The sequence below is a fragment of the Eleutherodactylus coqui genome, chromosome 6 (genome assembly GCF_035609145.1).
Source record: "Eleutherodactylus coqui strain aEleCoq1 chromosome 6, aEleCoq1.hap1, whole genome shotgun sequence".
Taxonomy (NCBI): Eukaryota; Metazoa; Chordata; class Amphibia; order Anura; family Eleutherodactylidae; genus Eleutherodactylus; species Eleutherodactylus coqui.
Genome location: NC_089842.1, coordinates 236,095,657 through 236,116,931, shown reverse-complemented (window position 1 = coordinate 236,116,931; position 21,275 = coordinate 236,095,657). Strand labels below are relative to the sequence as shown.

The 21,275-nt window shown below is 48.7% G+C and overlaps 1 protein-coding gene across 1 annotated transcript in view; it reads right to left on the bottom strand.

Moving 5' to 3' along the window:
• Window positions 1-19,784: 19,784 nt before the first annotated feature.
• Window positions 19,785-21,275, bottom strand: part of NTRK1 (neurotrophic receptor tyrosine kinase 1) — an 87,134-nt gene continuing 85,643 nt past the window's right edge. The window contains exon 17 of the mRNA XM_066609148.1: window positions 19,785-20,706. Within this exon, the coding sequence (XP_066465245.1) occupies window positions 20,521-20,706 (186 nt within the window). The 3' untranslated portion in view covers window positions 19,785-20,520. The remainder of the gene's footprint in view (window positions 20,707-21,275) is intronic.

The window sequence follows — 21,275 nt, the reverse complement described above, 5'->3', positions numbered from 1 at the left end:
CCTTTTTAAGTCATCTTTTTACCCCCAAGAAAGCTGGGTGCTCATTTTACTGGCCTCAGAAGGATAGAAGGCTGAGTCAACCTTGAGCTGGTTACTTGAACCTAGCAGGGATTGAACCCGCAACCTTCAGGTCGTGAGCGAGAGCTTAGGACTGCATTTTTGCAGTCCCAGCACTCTGCACCACACAAGGCTCAGCACAGAATAAACCGGGCCTCAGTTATGGTGGCATGGCCGGCCTTAGCGGTATTATCGTATCTTGTCACCACCAGAAGTAGTGGTGGAGACAAGAGTGACACGCCGGTGACGCCCTCTGTACCTAATTGGCTGCAGAGTTGGCTACCGTGCAGGTCATGGCAGGTCGCTAAGGTTCTCCGACACTGGCAAGACTGGGAGCACTGGCGGTGGCAGGAGATGCAGAGGATCCAGAGCCAGCGGCAGGGGACGACAGTGGCAAGCCTGGGAGCTGTGGCGGCGCCACCGGCAGCTGCAGCAGCGTCACCGACAGCGGCGGCAGGAGATCCAGATGTAGCGGCGGCAGAATATGCACAGCCGTGTTTAATCTCCCAAGTGCAGTGGCAAGACTGGGAGCGGCGTTAGCATCAGCAGACACACAGCCAGCGGCAGCAGAACCGGAGCAGTGAGGGAGCGGAGGCACTGCCTCACTGCAGGGGGATTTCTCCAGTGCCCCCAGGATCACACAGTAAGCGGAGGTGGTGACTACTGGTTGGGCAGGGGAGATGGAAGGGGGGACGGCTGCGCTGGAGAAACTCATTGCTGCAGCGTCTGTATAGATGTTTGCCAGGGCTGCACGGTTAGGGTTCATTTTCAGCTGTAACATGGAAGTATTTACAGCTAATAATGTAAGCCTAACAGGAAAACGAACCCTAACCCTCCAGCCCAGGCAACAATCTATACAGACACTGATGCTAGGACCTTACACAAGTCAGCCTATCGGGAGCTAGGGGTGTGACAGGGGCGTTCCTCCATCCAAGCCCTGTCAAACCCCTAGCTTCCGGTGGTGACAAGGTACAATAGTATTGGCCTTAGCTACATGCAACCTGTACGGTTGCACAGGGCGGCAGCCAGGGGGCACTAGTTTTATGTAGGCTGGGGACGATTTTCCCCTTAGGTCCTCCTGCCAGATGATTTTGCTCTGTGCAGCAGCATCTTGCGAAGATACATGAATCTTACTCTTCTCTGATATTTTAAGCCTCTGGTGTCAGGCCATCAGCACCCTCACAACATAATCGCTTTGTCCTGCTACTGTATTTATATTCTGAGTTTGGTTCTGGCATTGCCTCTTTGTACTGAGGTGTCCTGGTGCTGTATGTATGTTAGAAGCTTGTTTCTGGTCATGTATGTAGCTGCTGAGGTTGGGTCGTTATGTACACTCTTTGTCAAAAACAATCCAGCCCCCAGACGTTTTCATTCTTCTGCAGTACTTCCATTACAGGCAGATCTGTAACTGAAGAGTTGTGGTGATTAGATGAACGGTCTTGTCACCGGAGGCCCTAAAAGTGGTTCCCCCCTTGTCCTATAAGAGGCTCTCGGAGGCTCCTTATGTGTAGTGACCTCTTCTTCCGCTTGTGTGGAGCTTGTTGACCACTAGACCCCTCTACGACGCAGAGGAATCCGCAATTCAAATACGGTCGTGTGAGATGATTACAATCACGCAGAGAAAGTTGCATTCCATCCGACAACCTCTAGTGGAGAGATTGGTTGATAATGAGTGTATTTAGGTTGTGAGCTTGGTCCTGGTACTTTATCTATGTATTGAGGTTCGTTCATGCAGAGTTTATATGCTGAGAAAAGCAAGTGTGAAAACTGCATGTTGTGGAGATGTGATGTGTTTGTCTTGCAGCAGGAACCGCATGTGAATGCGATAGCGGGTTGTGAACCTCAGCCTGATATCGCGCTTGCCCACATGCGATGTCTCCATGGATGTGAGGCATATTTGTGTTAATACCGCCTTGCATCAGTTTTTGTTAAGTAGTGATCCTCCGCCATGTTTTTTATTCGTACCGGGGGTTCACGGAGTGTTTTCCATTTTTTTTCAATGTGCAGCGTCCGCAGAGCAGAACCACAGCCAAGGAGACGGCGGGGTAGAGATGCTCACTTGTCATGGCGGCTCTACTGTCCCTTCTCCAGCTCCGGGTAGAATGGGACCCGTCCACGTCGCCACAGTAGGCGTTTACGAGTAAATGAACAGGGGTGGTAACTGGACAAAGTTACCTGAAAACCCTTATTGGTCACGGGTGACGCCACCATTCCTTCCTTTGGTGCAACTCTTCTTGAGAATAAACAGAGCCCACACGAAGTAGTACTTTTTTGGACACACCGGGAACGGTCAATACAGTCCAATGGTAATATTTAGCAAAGCAGCAGTGGAGATACACGGGGCCTCCATACAAAGTCCACAGCCAGTCATCTGTGTCTTGCTTACTCTCGCGGAAGAAAAGCTCTCAACACTGGCTTGCTCTCAATAACTCATAGGACACTTGCAGTTACATCCGCGGAGGCCGTGCATCCAGCAATCTCTCTGCCTCCTCCATCTTCTCCACACCCAGACTTATGGTCCCTGAGCGCGGACAGACTCTCCCTTCCTCTTACTCTCTCCAACTTTCTCCTCTCTCATGCACTTTGCCAACACATATATGTAACACGATCACGTGACTCATAAAAGATACATTCCCAGACAACCCTAGACACTTAACCCTTGAGGGGCTGCAGAAACACAATAAGCATAACACTAATTCAGGCTGCAAGTAAAACAAGAATATATAAAAGCGCCATACAGACACAAATCATCCAAATACACTCTGGAACTTTCCATTCACTTCAGGCCACTACACATGCACCTCACACACCGTGCAATGCTTTGTCATCCCATTGAAAACAAAGGGTGATGCGATGTGAGGGTGCGCCCAAAGATAGAACATGCTGCGATTTGTTTCCTGCATCGCGATGACATGCGGGAAAATATCGCTCATGTGTATAACCCCAATCACATGAATGGAGTTCATATTTGTGCGTCTTGGAATGCAGAAATCTCGCGCAATTTTTTCGGCCGTGTGATGGTGGCCTTGGGTGTAGAGATGTGGCTTTAGAGATGGACACGAGAAGCTCACTAATACCTGGTTAATGTCTCCAGTCCGAAGATCCTCTAGAAGCTCCACTGACATACTGGAAGTAATGCAAGGAGAGGCTATGGAAGTAACAGACATGGAGATATGAAGCGCCTGTGTGTAGCTCTCTAAGGTGACCAGACGTCCCGAATAAGGTGGGACAGTCCTGCTTTGGGACCCTGTGTCTCTCTTTCCCCCATTTGTCCCACTTTCAGAACACTTATCCTGCTTTTGTACCACTTTCCAGACATGGGGTTGCCATCAAGGTACTTACCAGACGGGGTGCCGCGGCTCCCTGACTGGTAATCACTTAGCGGCGCTGCTGCGGCATGCATAGATTGACAGCAGTGTGTGCACCTGGGATCTTCCTCCCCTGATCTCCTCCTTGGTCTTACAACTTTGATCTTCTCTGTTTCCACCATTCTTTTGGTGATTTAGAGGTCTTCTTTGGGTCGTTGTGCTGAAAGGTGAAATTCCTCTTCAGCTTCAGTTTTTTAGCTGAGGCCTGAAGGTTTTGTGCCAAAATGGACTGATATTTGGGACTGTTCATAATTCCATTGACCCTGACTAAAGCCGCAGTTCCAACAACAGAAGAACAGCCCCAAAGTATAATGCTGCCCCCACGATCTTCACTGAGGGTCTGGGGGTCTTCTGGTGATGTGCAGTGTTGGCTTTGGGCCAAACTTTCTGGAATTATGACCAAAAACTTCAACCTTGGTCTCATCAGACAGAACACGTTCTCCCACAGACTTCTGGCAGACTTGATGTAGGTTTTGGTAAAACATAGTCGGTCTTGGATGTCTTCTTTGTTAGAATTGGCATCCATCTTGCCCCCCAAACCCCCAGCCCAGATTTATGAAGAATACAGGAGATGGTTGTTACATGCACTACAGACCCAGTACTTGCCAGTAACTCCTGCAGCTCCTTTAATGTTGCTGTCGGGCTCTTGGCAGCTTCCTGGACCGAGTTTCTTCTGGTCTCTTCATCAGTTTCTGAGGGTCATCTAGTTCTTGGGAATGTCACTGTTGTACCAGATGTAACCCACTTCTTGCTGACGGTCTTCACTGTGTCCAACGGTAGATGTAATGTCTTGGAGATGTGTTGACCTCCTTCTCCTGACTGACACCTTTCAACAATCAGACCCCTTTGACGTCTTGTAAGATCTTTACCGACCAACTGAGGAAATATCAGAAAAATCCTCCTAGAAGAGCCGAATCCCTGTAAATAATGGCAGAGGAGTGCAGACGACTATTTATCAGGAGTTTACATGCGATTGGCTAATTCTGAACACCAAATATAAGAGGGCGTGAATATTTATGCAAACAGGTTATTTTTGTTTTAGTTTTCCACCCTAAAAAACTTCAGTCTGTTTTTCAGTGGCGGCAGCGTTGTGAAGTAGGGTTTGTCCAAACTCCATGCGTTTGACCAATAAAACCTGGATTACAATATGTAAAACGATAAAACAAAAAACAGGCATTACACCATGACTCCTCCCATTAAAGGGGTTGTCCCGCGCCGAAACGGGTTTTTTTTTTTCAACCCCCCCCCCGTTCGGCGCGAGACAACCCCGATGCAGGGGTTAAAAAAGAACACCGGACAGCGCTTACCTAAATCCCCGCGCTCCGGTGACTTCTTACTTACCTGCTGAAGATGGCCGCCGGCATCTTCTCCCTCGGTGGACCGCAGGGCTTCTGTGCGGTCCATTGCCGATTCCAGCCTCCTGATTGGCTGGAATCGGCACGTGACGGGGCGGAGCTACACGGAGCTACACGGAGCCCCATTGAGAAAAGGAGAAGACCCGGACTGCGCAAGCGCGTCTAATTTGGCCATTAGACGGCGCAAATTAGATGGCAACCATGGGAACGAGGACGCTAGCAACGGAGCAGGTAAGTGAAAAACTTCTTATAACTTCTGTATGGCTCATATTTAATGCACGATGTATATTACAAAGTGCATTAATATGGCCATACAGAAGTGTATAGACCCACTTGCTGCCGCGGGACAACCCCTTTAATTCTCTTAAATGGTTTTGTTTTCACGAGCCGCATTGTCGGGCTTTAATAGTACGCAGGGAAAGCTAAGGCAGGACCCATCTTACCGCTGCTTTACTCATACGATATAGCGCGGAGTCTGGATGGTCCGGTTAAATAAACCGCGGTTCATGAGCAGCTGCACTCCGTAGCGGCGAGCGTGGTTGCGCATGTGTGAAGAAGCCCTTAAGCCGGTTTCATATGGGAGATCGCGAAATTGCGGCAAAATCGAGTCTCTGTTCGTGCGATTTTTGAGCGTCGGTGCTGCTTTTTCTCGCTGTAGCTTGCGGTTTTCTTGCGCGCATGAGTGAAAACATCGCAAATGTGAAGGAAACCATTGAGAAGCGTTGGCTTCATAATTCTGCGTTCTTACTCACTCTCGCATCACACGAAAATCGCACGATTTTATCGCCAGTGTGAAACCATCCTCATTATGGATTTTCCGGAGCGACACCCCATATGGTGCGATTATGATGCGGATCCGCAGCAGACTTTGGTTGCGGACATGAAGCTTAGCGGTGGATGCGCATTAAAATTTGGATTTTCATGCCAGTTTTCCGCTGCAGAAAATTTGCGCCAAATCTCTTCCGTGTGAACACACCCGATAGACTATGGCGCAGATTTACATGAAGAGGGATGGGAGGCGGATCTGACACGCAATCAATTGTTTAATCTGTGGCAGAAGTCTGCAGCATGAACAGATCTAAGTGATAAGACCCCCGAAAATGACCCCTATTTGCAAAGTAGATGAGGATGGGGCAAAATAAAGAAACGTGCGGTCGTAAATCCATATGATCAGGAGGGTTTATTCCGACTGCGATAAGTACCGGGAGAGCGTAATATACACGAGCAAGTGGTACCGGGAGAGAGGAGTCAAGGGTCCTGCCCAAAGAGCTTACAATCTAGTACAAATAATAACATTATAACCATTCTACATATAGAGGCGGCGATCAGGACGGACTTGGGTTCCTTGTCCTAGGAGCTTACACTCCAGTTATATCATATACAATGTATTATATGAAGAGGACGGTCGGAGGGACACGTCGACTTCTGGAGAGATTTGGCACAAGAAACGTTTCCCGGCTCTGGTTTCAGCACAGACGTCACCCATGTGCAAAGGATAACGGGCTTCATTATCAAAACTAAGGGCTTCTTCACACGGGCGCATGCGCACCTACGCGCGCCGCTATGCAGTGTAGCTGTGCATGAACAGGCGGTTTATTTTTATTCTCAGACTTTTCAAACCCCTCATAATTACATGCGAGTTTGAAAAAAAATGTGGGTAGATAAGTCTCGCCCGTATCATCGGGCGAGACTACCGATCATGAAAACGAAACCTGTGAAATCAATGGTTTCGTCCCATTATGCGGCCGTGATTGTTTCCAGGATTTGCCCTGGCACCACAAGAGGAATTGCCCTATCATCCTGAGCGCCAGTAATGGTTGTAGACTTGGAGATGGACTGAACCTTTATTGGTTTAAAGTAACCCTTCGGTGGCAGACTAACCACAATGGCCACACCCTGACATACCCAATGTAGATTGGTAGTACATCAGTAGTTGAATACACTATTACCTTTTCTGATTGGTCAGAATGGTCATGTGGGCAGCACTGGCGAATCAAAGCAGCATGTAATATCTTAGACTACTGATGTACTACTAATGCACATTGCGCATCGGGTAGTCAGAGAATTGCTGTGGCCATCTTGGTTTATTCGGCAGAGGAGGGGTTGTACCAAGATCACAAGTGATCCATTATCAACAGGATAGGGGATAACTTGTTGACCGTGGGGGTCTCACCACTGAGACCGCCTACTAATCCTGGGATAGGGGTCCTCTGTCTCCTGTCCTCCTCAGTGCAGACCTTTGTTGCACTATGGTAGTCATGTCCAACCTCTTAACCATGAGGAACCCCTAAGAGATGTTTCCAACTCTGTGAAGCATCTACCTCAAAATGTGGTGGGGAGCGGACGGGCAAAGGAGTCCATAATTCTTGGTAAGGACTTCAATCTATGTTTTTTTGCCCAGACCACCAAACTGAGCAGTTCAGGGCAGGCTGTAGGAAATCTGCCAACACTTACTGTTGTTCAAGTCATCTGGGGAAGGTTTGAGCAGGTTCTAAGATGGTTCTACAGAACCCTGAGAGGCAAAACATTTCTTCAAAGAGATACGAGAACTTTTAGTAGCTTCGAGCAGAACATTCTACTCAACGAACCTCACCCACATATTGTGTCTACGGAGAACTTTTGGAGGAAAATGTCTGAAATGATGACACATTATATTCCTATTTCAGTACTGCGAATAGAAGAAGTCAAGTAGGTGTCAGTGGTAGGTAGGTCACGTAAGACTAAACATACAATGATGTCCTCATGCTAGATGCAGCTCCTCACCAAGCAGTAATACTTTCTTGGTATCACGTATGACATACGGAGGGCCATTATTTCATTGCCAGTGGAGGACACATATATACATGTTTGTTCTGTAGAGCCTGGGTCAAGGAGTAACCCACAATGAAGGCATCCTGCACCCCTACACTGTAATTAGCTCTTCCGCGGTTTTATAGGAAGGATTTATGGATAGAACACCTGTCAATCATCCCTGGTTTTGCTAGAATCCCTCGATAACAGTGGATCTCTCATCAGAACCTCTACCGTCTTCAGGAAATGCATGGTACTGCTAACGAAGATCGACCAAGTAGTCAAGATAAAGAAGGCATCTTGATTATAGATGAGCGAGTATACTCGCTAAAGGCAATTGCTCGAGTGAGCATTGCCTTTAGCGAGTTTCTCCCCCGCTTGAGACTGCAGGTTCGGGTGCCGGCAGCGGGCGGGGAGCTGCGGGGGAGAGCGGGCGGAACGGAGATCTCTCTCCCCCCCCCCCCCCCCCGCTCCCTCCTGCTGACAGCCGCTACTCACCGCTCCCCCGCGCCGGCACCCGAATCTGCAGTCTCGAGCGGGGGAGATACTCGCTAAAGGCAATGCTCGCTCATCTCTAATCCTGATGTAATATAAATGGTGCTTAATATGTTAAACATTGAATCCCTTTGTAAATACATTACATTACTTATCCTGTACTGATCCTGAGTTACATCCTGTATTATACTCCAGAGCTGCACTCACTATTCTGCTGGTGGAGTCACTGTGTACATACATTACTTATCCTGTACTGATCCTGAGTTACATCCTGTATTATACTCCAGAGCTGCACTCACTATTCTGCTGGTGGAGTCACTGTGTACATACATTACTTATCCTGTACTGATCCTGCGTTACATCCTGTATTATACTCCAGAGCTGCACTCACTATTCTACTGGTGGAGTCACTGTGTACATACATTACTTATCCTGTACTGATCCTGAGTTACATCCTGTATTATACTCCAGAGCTGTACTCACTATTCTGCTGGTGGAGTCACTGTGTACATACATTACTTATCCTGTACTGATCCTGAGTTACATCCTGTATTATACTCCAGAGCTGCACTCACTATTCTGCTGGTGGAGTCACTGTGTACATACATTACTTATCCTGTACTGATCCTGAGTTACATCCTGTATTATACTCCAGAGCTGCACTCACTATTGTCCTGGTTGAGTCACTGTGTACATACATTACTTATCCTGTACTGATCCTGAGATACATCCTGTATTATACTCCAGAGCTGCACTCACTATTCTGCTGGTGGAGTCACTGTGTACATGCATTACTTATCCTGTACTGCTCCTGAGTTACATCCTGTATTATACTCCAGAATAATTAATGTAATGTATGTACAGAGTAAATCCACAAACAGAATAGTGAATGTAGCTCTGGAGTATAATACAGGATGTAACTCAGCATCAGTACAGGATAAGTAATGTATGTACACAGTGACTCCACCAGTAGAATAGTGAGTGCAGCTCTGGAGTATAATACAGGATGTAGCTCAGGATCAGTACAGGATAAGTAATGTATGTACACAGTGACTCCACCAGCAGAGTAGTGAGTGCAGCTCTGGGGTATAATACAGGATGTAACTCAGGATCAGTACAGGATAAGTATTGTATGTACACAGTGACTCCACCAGCAGAATAGTGAGTGCAGCTCTGGGGTATAATACAGGATGTAACTCAGGATCAGTACAGGATAAGTAATGTATGTACACAGTGACTCCACCAGCAGAATAGTGAGTGCAGCTCTGCAGTATAATACAGGATGTAACTCAGGATCAGTACATGATAAGTAATGTATGTACACAGCGACTCCACCAGCAGAATAGTGAGTGCAGCTCTGGGGTATAATATAGCATGTAACTCAGGATCAGTACAGGATAAGTAATGTATGTTAAGTGACCCAGAGTTAGGATCCTCCCATTATTTGCAAGCCTGTTTGTCTTTACATGAGTGATGTCAATCTTGTATAACTTTTTTCTCTTCCTATCTTGAATGGTGTGATGTGATTGGAAGTTTGAGGATTGGGGGCTTAGCCATGCTCATGTATCTTCCGCTAGGAGACCTGTTTCCCCTGGGGGGCTGGAGCTCAGGAGATGCTTCCTAGGAGATGGAGTGGGTGTGTGAGTGACAAACACTCCCCCGCTGAACCGCACCTAGACAGAAAACACTAAGAAACTGCTACAGCTAGCATCAGTTGTAAGAGCGTTTGGAAGGACGTGTGACACACAAAGAGTGGTTGTCCCAAGAGGGTGTCCATCAGATAACAGCGACTGAGGATATGTGTGCCTTGGGGAAAAGAACTTTCTGTTTTTCAAGTGTGTTAGGAAACGTAAAGCTCAAATCTGTTCAGGAGCATCTATTCCTGTGTTGAAAAGTGCAATTAATTTTACCGGTATTGGAAAATCAAAGTTGAACTGCGAGTAAAAGGAAACCGCATGTCCCTGTATTTGAACCCATATTGTTTGTGGATTCATTTATTTATCACGAGTGACTTATCACTTGTCTAGGGACACTGGCGTCACGATGAAAGGCCCATTTAGACACAATAATCGCTCAAAAGATGTCGCTCATGCAACTTTTGAGTGATCATCGTTGTGTCATTTACAGCACAAGATGATCGCTCAAGATGAGCAATCACCATGCGCTGCCAGCGGAGGATGCAGAAGACAAGCGGGGTGTCCCTGCTTGTCTTCTGCATATAGCTGTTCCCCGGCTCTGAGCGCCCGACTGTTATACAGCCGAGCGCTCGGAGCCGAGGATGCAGAAGACAAGCGGGATGTCCCTGCTTGTCTTCTGCATATAGCTGTTCCCCGGCTCTGAGCGCCCGACTGTTATACAGCCGAGCGCTCGGAGCCGAGGATGCAGAAGACAAGCGGGATGTCCCTGCTTGTCTTCTGCATATAGCTGTTCCCCCGCTCTGAGCGCCCGGCTGTTATACAGCTGAGCGCTCGGAGCAGAGGATGCAGAAGGATACAATAGTATCAGCTGTATCCCGCTGTGAATCCCTGATAAGGCTCATGTCAGCACGCTGAACGACAACAATCAGCAATGGCTTAAAAAAAAAATGCAGGATGTCAGTGCAGTTACACACAAGATTATCACTCAAAAGACTGTCTTATCTCCCCTGCTAGTAACTAAGCTGGGTTATACTTCCGCCTTTTGGGAAGAGAGACAGTAAAGCCAATGTTAACCCCTGCCATATTGTACCCCACTGTCTTCCCCAGCTGAATTCCCAGTTCTCGGTTGCTGCATATGTACACAGTGACTCCACCAGCAGAATAGTGAGTGCAGCTCTGGAGTATAATACAGGATGTAACTCAGGATCAGTACAGGATAAGTAATGTATGTACACAGTGACTCCATCAGCAGAATAGTGAGTGCAGCTCTGGGGTATAATACGGGATGTAACTCAGGAGCAGTACAGGATAAGTAATGTGTGTACACAGTGACTCCACCAGCAGAATAGTGAGTGCAGCTCTGGAGTATAATACAGCATGTAACTCTTGAGCAGTACAGGATAAGTAATGTATGTACATAGTGATTCCACCAGCAGAATAGTGAGTGCAGCTTCTGGAGTAGGTGTGTGCTGGTGAAGCTCTGCAACTTCCAGGGTGTGGTCAGAGAAGGAGGGTTTGCTGAATTTGGATCCCAGAGAAGGTGCACTTTTCTGGGCTTTGTTGGATATGGAGTCCCGCACCTCCTCTCCCCGGGGCCACTCGGGGGGAGGGAGGGAAGTGAAGGCATTGCTGGCATCAGCAATGCCGAAAGAAAGTTTGCCACTGGTGCCGGAGAAGCCAGCAGCACGCAGGAAAACAGGAGCTTCTGCTGGAGGTAAGAAGAGACTTGGACCTGGTCGTGGCTGCAGCAGCGTGGCACCATTTGTCAGCACGGCGGCTTCTGATAGCGCAGGGAGTGAGATTGTGACCCGCAGCCAGACCCGCAGGAGAGCAGGTGAGCCGCAGACCCTGGCAAGCATGGGTAAGTGGAGCGAAAGAAAGAAGGAGGAATCAGTGATTGAGCTGGCCTCCAGGCTGGCGAAGAGTATTAATGACTATAACTTTGCTGGAAAAATGTTGGTCATGCAAAAAGGGAAGGTGCGCGATGCCAAGCTGATCATGGAGCAAAATGCTTCTAAGGACAGAAAGGCAGAAGCCAGAAGGGCAATAAAGAAATGCAAGGACTGCATTAGAATGTGGGAAGCGGTGAGGGAGAAAATACTGGAGGAGAGCGGGCCCTTTAAGGAAAAAATAATAAATGATGACCGGTTTGCAAAGATGGCGGCAAGGTGCAGTGGCCAGGAGCAAAGCGAGTCAAGCAATGATGAAGCCTCAGATGAGGAATTGTTTGAGGATGTGCAGGAGACTCTGGAGGAGCAGCCCGTATGCTCACAAGAGCTAGTACCAACACCCAGTGGCACTACAAGTTCCAGAGAGCTGTTGCCTGAGGAAATTGGACTGCCATCTACCTCAGGGGAATCAGAGGTGGAGGGAAACGCAGGAAGGCTACAAGTGCAGAAGACCCCACAGCCAGAAGCCTCTCTGCATATTGGGGGCTTCATGTTTGGCAATGAGATGCCGGAGGAGGATGTAGAGATAAAGAAAAAGAAAAAGAAACCTGTTAAGCTGCAGGAAAAGCTTGTGTTTGTCAAAGTTCCCGTGAGGACTGACCTGGCTGCAAAGTCGGATCAGAGTTCTGACCCCAAAAACCCCCCTGGCTCGGACTCTGTGGTGGGCCTGGAGCAGGGAGTTGGGGAGAAAAGGGCCCAGCTGGTCAGACCCCCTGTCCCTGTGTTAGTTGGTAACAGGAGCAAGGAGGTCAGTAAGAAAGGCGCAGTAAAGGCCAGTACAGATGCAGGTCGCGGTAACAGCAAGGAGGGTGGCAGCGGTGCCACTAATGCAGCAAGTGCTGCCTGTGATGCGGAGGGGGCTGCGGACCTAAAATCAGGGGTCTCCCATAATCTGGGAGTAAGTCAGGCCGGATCCCGCGCCTCCAGTGATGTGGAGGCAAAAAAGAAAAAAGGAAAAAGTAAAAACACAAGCAAAAGTCCGGAGGCTTTACCATCTACCTCCGGAGAGGCCAGGACCCATGGACCACGTGATCCGAGGATAAAAGTGGTAGATCCGGGTATGGATGTGCGAGAGCGTGTGGTGGATGTGAGGGACAACGCCGAGAGTAAACAATTCTCTGCAGATTCTGGGCCTTCGGGCACCTCGGGCCCCCCTGGCAGCCGGGGATCTGGAGGCCCAGGGGATAAGGTGGATAGGCCGGGGGGGTCACAGGTTCCAGTCGCCCCTCCAGCGGCGACAACAACTGGCAGGAGTTATGCCAGTGTCGCCGCTGGAGGGGAGGGGTCCTCCTTGTCTCCAGGCTCTAGGGAGGGCGCTTTGCAACAGCGTCTCCTGGAGGCTTTACGGAAGGGGGAGAGTACAATCACAGTTGGAGGAAGAGAGGTGGATCTATCTCTCTGGAAAGAGAGACATGGCTTGGGTGCCTTCCGAGAGCAAAGGGGGGAGACCGTATGGTCCCTACCGACACCCGGGCAGGACGCAGGTCGTAGGAATGTGGTCCGTCTTCGTTGGAGAGGCAATGATGCATGCCCCCCGAGGGCAAGGGTAGTGGAGCTTCTGCTGAAGATGGGCTTCAGGGCAGTTGACATCTTTGCCCTGATCCATCCTTACGGCACGTCTGAGTTTGACATCAGCTTCGTTCGCCCAGAGGGCTTAGAAATCTTCTGGGGGAATTACGAGCTGGTGAAAAACGAGCCCGGCTGGCGAGACTTTGCCATCCAGGTGGTGTCTCGCCAGAACGGTATCAAGAAGGTGACCGTTTTGACTCGTAACGAGTCACTTTCTTGCTTTGACATCATGACGTGGCTCAGTAGGTACGGAGAGGTGACGGAGATACCAAAAAAGAACAGGGATGAGCACGGCATATGGTCTGGGGCCTGGACGTTCATGGTCCAGCTGAAACGTTCAGGTAACTCAGTGGCACACATACCTTCTGCAGCCTTCCTCGGCAGGGATCGTATCTTGGCCTTTTACCAGGGGCAGCCGAAGCTCTGCCACAGGTGCGGCGACCCCTCACACTTGAGCGCCGCTTGTAAGACCTTGAAGTGCGCCCTGTGTGGGGGTCTGGGTCATCTAGCCGCCTCCTGTGCGGAGATTAGGTGTAACCTGTGTGGTGACCTCGGTCACCCATTTAGTCGCTGTCCGCGCTCCTTTGCCAATGCGGTCTCAGCACCTACGGATGGGGGTCATGATGTGGCCTCCGGGGGTGAGGGGACCAGCAGAGGTGGAGGAGCTCAGGAGCCAGGGAAGAACCGGCAAAAGACGCCTGCGGAGCAGAGGCGTCAGGAGAAACGCAGACGGAGCAGGGAGCTGACAGGAGCACCCACAGCAGGTGGATCAATGGTGGCCCCTGTTCCAGAAGCAAATCTCGCGGCTGAGGCTTTGAGGGACAGCGATTTAGATGAGGAGGACAGGAGGATCCAGAGGGAGGAGACCAACTCTGCAGATTCCTCTCACTGCGAAAGTGTGGATGAGGAAGGCAAGAGGTGGCTAGAGAAACGGCGTAAGCTAGGTGCCACGAGGAGGAAACGAAGGGGGGATTCAAGATCTTCTCCCACCCCGGGCCAAGTACTGGAAGGAAAAGCCTGCTCACCTCCAGTTGGACTCTCCAATAGGTTCCGAGCCCTCCGAGACATCTCTTCCTCCTCTTCTGAGGGGGAGGCGGAGGGCAAGGTTCCTAGGGCAAAGGAAGGGTCAACAGGGGGCGCTGAGTCTCCACCTCGTGAAGGCATAGTTCCTTCCGGGGTGGAGGCTACTCTGGAGCCTGGAAACAAGGACGACGGGGTCGGGGGATCCCTTGCTATGGACACATCTGTGTCCAAAAAAAGAAGCAAGGGGCTTTCCTCTGACCCCGAGGAAGCGGGTGTGAGGAAGAAAGCCGTCTAATTTAATCACTCATGATGGCGGCACCCACTCCGCTGACTCTGGCATCAATTAACGTTGCCAGCATTAAGTCTGATACGGCTAGATTTGCGGCCTTTGATTTTCTCGGCCGCGTTGAAGCCGACATTTTATTTTTGCAGGAGACCAGGCTGTCTGATTTGGCAGCCATACATAAGGCAAAAAGGGAGTGGAGGTCAGGCCCTTCCTACTGGTCTCTTGCGGCCGAGCCGTATAGTGGAGTGGCGGTACGTTTTACCGCAGCGGTTGAATGCCGACGAGTTATTGAATTAGAAATGGGAAGGTGCCTGATCTTAGATGTCCTCATGAAGGGACAAGAATTAAGACTTGTCAACATCTATGGTCCCCAGTCAAAAAAGGACAGGAAGAGTCTCTTTATGAGGATCAAGCCCTACCTTTTTACCAGCCGCCAAGTTGTCTTTGGAGGTGACTTTAATGCAGTCACAAGAGCCCGCGATAGGGGAGGCTCTGGAGACAGGCGGTTGACTTTTGACAGCGTCGCACTTAATAGTATAGCTAGCGAGGCTCGCCTGGTGGATGTCCACATCCGGCACACCCCAGGCCACGAGGGGTTCACCTATTATAGAGGTCAGAGCAGGTCTAGAATAGACAGGTTTTATTTGAAGGAGGAAGCCATCTCTTCACCAGTGTCCGTTGTTGAGGTGGAATTCTCCGATCACTGTCTAATATTGTTTTCTCTGAATGTTGCAGAAACCCCCCGGATGGGCAGAGGTTTTTGGAGACTGAATTCATCACTCCTGGAGGAAGCAGAGATAAGACAGTCCTTTGAGGATTTTCTGCAGAGCCAGGTACTATTACTGGATCTCTGTAGCAGTAAGTCAGAGTGGTGGGAGATGTTCAAGAGGAGGGCGGCAAGGTTCTTCCGAGAGCTCTCCAACCTCAGATGCCTGGACAGGTACCGCCTGTACAACGGCCTGAGGAGGAAACTCGAACATCTCGTTTCGACTGGAGGTAGCCGCGAGGAGATCTCCAGAGTGAAATCTTTGCTCAAGAAGTGCCAGTACGATAGACACACATCCTTGGTTTTTGAGAGGGATTTCGGGAAGTACCGCTCGCCCGACCCTTACAGAAACTGTAGGATGTCAGTGAATAGTAAAGTGGTCACTGGACTGATCGATAGTACAGGATCCCTGAATCGATCCAGACCAGGGATTCTGGAGGTCGTCAGATCCTACTACTCGCAACTCTTGGGAAAGAGGGATCTAGATTCGGAAGTGATGTCGGCTTTCCTGGCTGAAACTGTCCCTGAGCCGGGGGTAGACACCTCTCTTGATGTTTTGACAGGAGAGATCAGAATAGAGGAAGTTAAACTGGCGATTGATGGGCTCCGGCTCAAAAAATCGCCAGGACCGGATGGACTAACATCCGAGTATTATAAGACCTTCAAGGACCTCTTGAGTCCCCTCTTGACGGAGGTATTAAATGAGTGTCTTTCCTCGGGCACTCTGCCAAAGTCAATGAGGAGGTCAGCTTTGATCCTTCTGTCAAAGGGTAAAGACTCGAGCCGTATTGAGAACTGGCGTCCCATAGCACTTCTCAATACGGACAGGAAGGTTCTGGCAAAAGTGCTGTTTAATCGGTTGGTCAAGTTTGCACCCCAGCTCCTCTCGGGGGCCCAGCATTGCTCTGTTCCAGGCCGTAGCACCTTTAGCGCTGTTCTTGGTGTCCGGGAGGCAGTGGAGCAGGGTAGGGCTGGTCACTGGGAGGGGTACTTGCTGTCCTTGGATCAGGCCAAAGCGTTTGATCGGGTTAATCATGAGTACCTCTGGTCAGTCCTTCTGAGATATGGCCTGCCAGTGGGGTTTGTTGATTGGCTGCGAACATTGTATGCAGGGGCTGAGACTTTCCCGCTGGTGAACGGTTGGCTTGGCCGCCCTTTTGAGGTGGGGTCCGGCGTCCGTCAGGGCTGTCCTCTAAGTCCCCTGTTGTATGTGTTTGCGATAGATCCCTTTCTTAGGAGGGTTGATCGTGGACCTATAGCAGGGGTCGGGATGGACCGGGCGGTGCCGGAGGCTACCCTGAGGGCAGTGGCATACGCCGATGATGTCACGCTCTTCGTATCCTCAAGGGAGGAGGCGGAGTTTGTGGTGTCGGAGGTGGATGCCTACTCAGAGGCATCCGGGTCCAGAGTCAACTGGGACAAGTGTGAAAGTCTCTGGTTAGGAAGGGGGGATCCTGTGTTTGATCTCCCGGACACTCTTCCGGTGCCCCAGACTTCAGCAAAAGTTCTTGGCATCAAATTTGGCCAGGGGGATTACCCCATGCAAAATTGGGTAGACAGGCTGGATGGTGCCACTCAGAAGGTAAACCAGTGGAAGGGTTGGTCTTTGACCCTTCGGGAAAGAGTTAGCTTGATCAAAACATACCTGCTCCCTTTATTCATCTACCTGGGCAGCGTATGCATTTTGCCAGAACCTCTCTGGACCCGGGTCTACAACCTGTTCTTCCTAATGTTGTGGGGGAATAGGTTGAACCTGATCAGGAGAGATGTTACATACCGCACGAGGAGACTAGGGGGGTTATCTATGGTCAACCCCGTGGTGTTTCTTGTAGACACCTTTTTTAAGATCAACATAGGCAACCTCTGGCAAGAAAGGGCTCCTCTGTGGGTCTACTCCTGCTGGGGATGGTTTCGGCCTTTCTTCCAGGAATGGGAGACAGGAGGGCGAGTGAAGGACCTTCGCACGCAGCATGGATATCTCCCGGCTTACGCTACCTTGGTTCTGAAGGTGATACGCCGGTGGGGTCTGGGGATGTGGGAGATCAGGACTCTGACGAGGAGGCTCCTCGACGAAAGAGTCCTGTTGACCCGTTTCCAGAAGCCCCTGGCGCTCAAGGACTGCCCAAGTCGGGACCTGGAGGGAGGGTTACGTTTACTGAATTCAACCCGGGTCCCCTTGAAGTTTTGGGACTTGGCTTGGCGCTGCTTTCACGGGAGACTGTATGTAAGGGGTAACTTGAAGAGCAGGCCTCTGATTGACAGGGGTTGCCCCCGTCAGGAGTGCAGCAATGTGCTGGAAAGCATGGAGCATTTCCTGCTTCAGTGCCCCTTTAATACAGAGGTTTACCAACGGGTAGGGGTCTCCATAGGCTGGCGTCAGCTGGCACACTTCTCCTATGCGGAGTGGGCTTATGGAGCCTTCAGAGGCCTTGGTGGCAGGGACCGCTGCACTTTATTTCTAGTTAGCCTAGTGGTCAGGTTCCACATCTGGAGTGCACGGTGCCTGATTTCGACGGAACTGAAAGTCCTCCCCGTGGATACGGTATGTAGGAACATCCTGGGTGACCTGGTGAAGGTGCGTTCTTTGGAGTATGAGAGGCTGGGCACATCTAAGGCTTCTCTCCTATGGAGAGGGCTTGTATTTCGTTAGGGTCAGTCTTTTCTTAATTTTCTAGGGGCAGAGTAGGGAGAGAATAGGGACAGGATAGGGAGAGAGGAGGGATAGGGCAGGGACAGTTTTCCATGAAGGGTCAGACTGAGGGGCAGACTAAGGACAGTCTAGGGCAAATTAGGGAGAGAATAGGGAGACCTTTTTTTAAATTAAAGGGATAGAACATTGTGATGTCTGTGCCCGGCTTATCACCTCCAATCCCGGTGGCGGGCTGTGAGTGCACCATGAAGCTTTTTGTTTTGATTTGGGCAAAATGGAATGAAGTAGGGCTGCAGGAGAGCCGACCTTAGGCTTTCGGGTTATGTATATAGTATATATTATGTATGTTGGTATTGGAGTGTATTATGGTTTTGTATATATTGTATATATTCACGTTTTGGGTGGTAGGTAGGTTGGGTGGGGAGTTGGGGGGAGTGGGATTCACGCCTTGAGCCGTAGCCTGGCACGTCCCGAACATTGAACTCTGGGCACGGACTGGTGGAGCGGGTATGGCCCCCAGGCTGCGGCGGGCACAGTGTGGTATTAATAAAAAAAGAAAACCCTGGTGTGGCTTGGCACGTCCTGAACTAAGAACTCTGGGCACGGACTGGTGGAGCAGGCTTGGCCCCCAAGCTGCACTGGGGACCAAAAAAAAAAAAAAAAAAAACAAAACAAAAAAATATATATTTTTAGTTAGTTTTATGCCAGTTTGGCTCGGTCTTTCTGTTTTGAATTTGGTTATTTATGTTGCTATTTCAGTTATTTATGCTGTTTATGTTATTGCTTACATTTGTTCTGTGTGGGTGCAGTGCGGCACGGCTGGACCTGGAGTTATAGTTTACAGGGTTTATGTAGTTATAGTTTCCTTTGTTTTATATTTTAGGAATATACTTGTATATAGTGTTATAGGTGTATATTGTGTTATATGCTGAGTGTGTATGTGTGTGGGTGTGTACGGCGGGGGAAGCCCGGATATGTACATTTACTTTGTTTATGGATCACGGACTGTGGGGGAAGGGCCTTATATTGCTTTATATGGTTATTATTGTTACAGTTTGTCTTTGTTGTGTTTTTTACTTTTATAATAAAAGATCTACAGGATATAACTCCGGATGACTAGAAGATAAGTAATGTATGTACATAGTGATTCCACCAGCAGAATAATGAGTGCAGCTCTGGAGTATAATACAGGATGTAACTCAGGATCAGTACAGGATAAGTAATGTATGTACACAGTGACTCCACCAGCAGAATAGTGAGTGCAGCTCTGGAGTATAATACAGGATGTAACTCAGGAGCAGTACATGATAAGTAATGTATGTACACAGTGACTCCACCAGCAGAATAGTGAGTGCAGCTCTGGAGTATAATGCAGGGTGTAACTCAGGAGCAGTACAGGATAAGTAATGTATGTACACAGTGACTCCACCAGCAGAATAGTGAGTGCAGCTCTGGGGTATAATACAGGATGTAACTCAGGAGCAGTACAGGATAAGTAATGTATGTACACGGTGACTCCACCAGCAGAATAGTGAGTGCAGCTCTGGAGTATAATACAGGATATAACTCCGGATCACTAGAAGATAAGCAATGTATGTACACAGTGACCGGAGCTGCAGAATATAGACAAATTCCACATATAAATTGTAAAACAGTAGACCTACTCTTTAAGGAGAACATGTGGACATATCAGACTTGTTCCTGTGTGCTGCCTATTCCTATTAGGCCATTGTAGATATGGACTCTGTCCTGATCCTGTCCTCGCTAGTCACATTCCAGATAACAGTTATGGGACATTTCTATAAATTATATGACACAGGTTTCAATTGCAACCAAAACAAATATATTTACATGTAAATCATAGACAGTCGGTACATTTATGTGGGGCACTATCTGCATTACAGAGTATAGGAGTCTAATAAATTAATATATACGTGTTTCGGTCCATTGTCTCAGAGGGTAGGAGGAAGCCATATTCAAGTAAACCTCCGTGGACGCAGAAGATACAGGACAGAGTCTGAGAAATGTCCACGTGGACACGGCATTCATCCTTGACAGCCACGGTATAGTTTACTTAGCTATGTCTTCTAATCACACAAGTGTGTACATTGCAGATCAAGGCGGGAGGTTGGGGTAGGTAGTACAGCAGAAGATTGGCTACGTCTTAGGAGATGCTTTTAGGTGGACCAACCAGTGAGTTGGAGTTGAAGGACATTTGTACTGACAGTCATTTCTTCTGGTCTCAGTTCTGTGTCTATATCTTGAGCTCTGGAGACATTTGAGTCTTGTCTCCATTGTGCCATCATAGTCTTTTCCTTATGGCACCAATATGATTTGTGCATAACAGACCTTCCATATTCTGCTTCTCTTAGGAGCTTTCTTCGCTCCAAAGTTTCTGAAATCCTCCCCGTAAGGTTCAGTAGGGGCGTTCTTGAGATCCGGGACCTTAGATTAGTCAGAGGTCTGGGGTGAATGAAGCATTAGCAAAGCTTCTTCTGCAATGTGTAAGAGTGATGGACTTGCAGGCAATATTAAAGCTTTCATGTTTGGTCTTTAGAATCTGTTGCTGCATATTCTACTGCAGAATGTCTAAATATACTGGAGGAGCCTTAACGAGAGCTTGAAGCTTGCGGTGGATCTCTTTAATGTGGAGCCTCTGCTGAGGTTCTCTCTGCCAGCAGCCTTGCATAATGGTGTAGATTTCGGTGGGGCAGGTTCTTGGTCTTTCAAGTTCTCGTCCTTGAGTAATACATTCAATGGCCTGAAGTAGAAAGAAGTTGAATAAGATGGCATGAAAGGAACACTTAAAAATATGCTAAACCAGGCTCCAGTTCTAGTCTTAATTCCACCACTTCTCAACATTGTCTCCTTTAATGGAGCCCATTTAAAAAGTGCAAGTCTAGGAGTAAGACATGAAGAACTTTCTCTGAAGGGACCACACATAGGATTACTTCTCCACTAACTTATGTAGAACTGAAAAGGATTGTGGACCAACAATGATACGAAATATCTCCTTTTAATTCTGTACAATTACATTGAGCTCCTCTTGGCCAACATCTATCTATCTATCATCTATCTATCTATCTATCTATCTATCTATCTATCTATCTATCTATCTATCTATCTATCTCCTATCTATCTATCTATCTATCTATCTATCTATCTATCTATCTATCTATCTATCTATCTCTCTCTCTCTCTCATATCTATCTCCTATCTATCTATCTATCTTTCTTCTATCTATCTATCTATCTATCTATCTATCTATCTATCTATCTATCTATCTATCTATCATATCTACTTCTCTATCGCTCTTTCCTCTATCTCTAT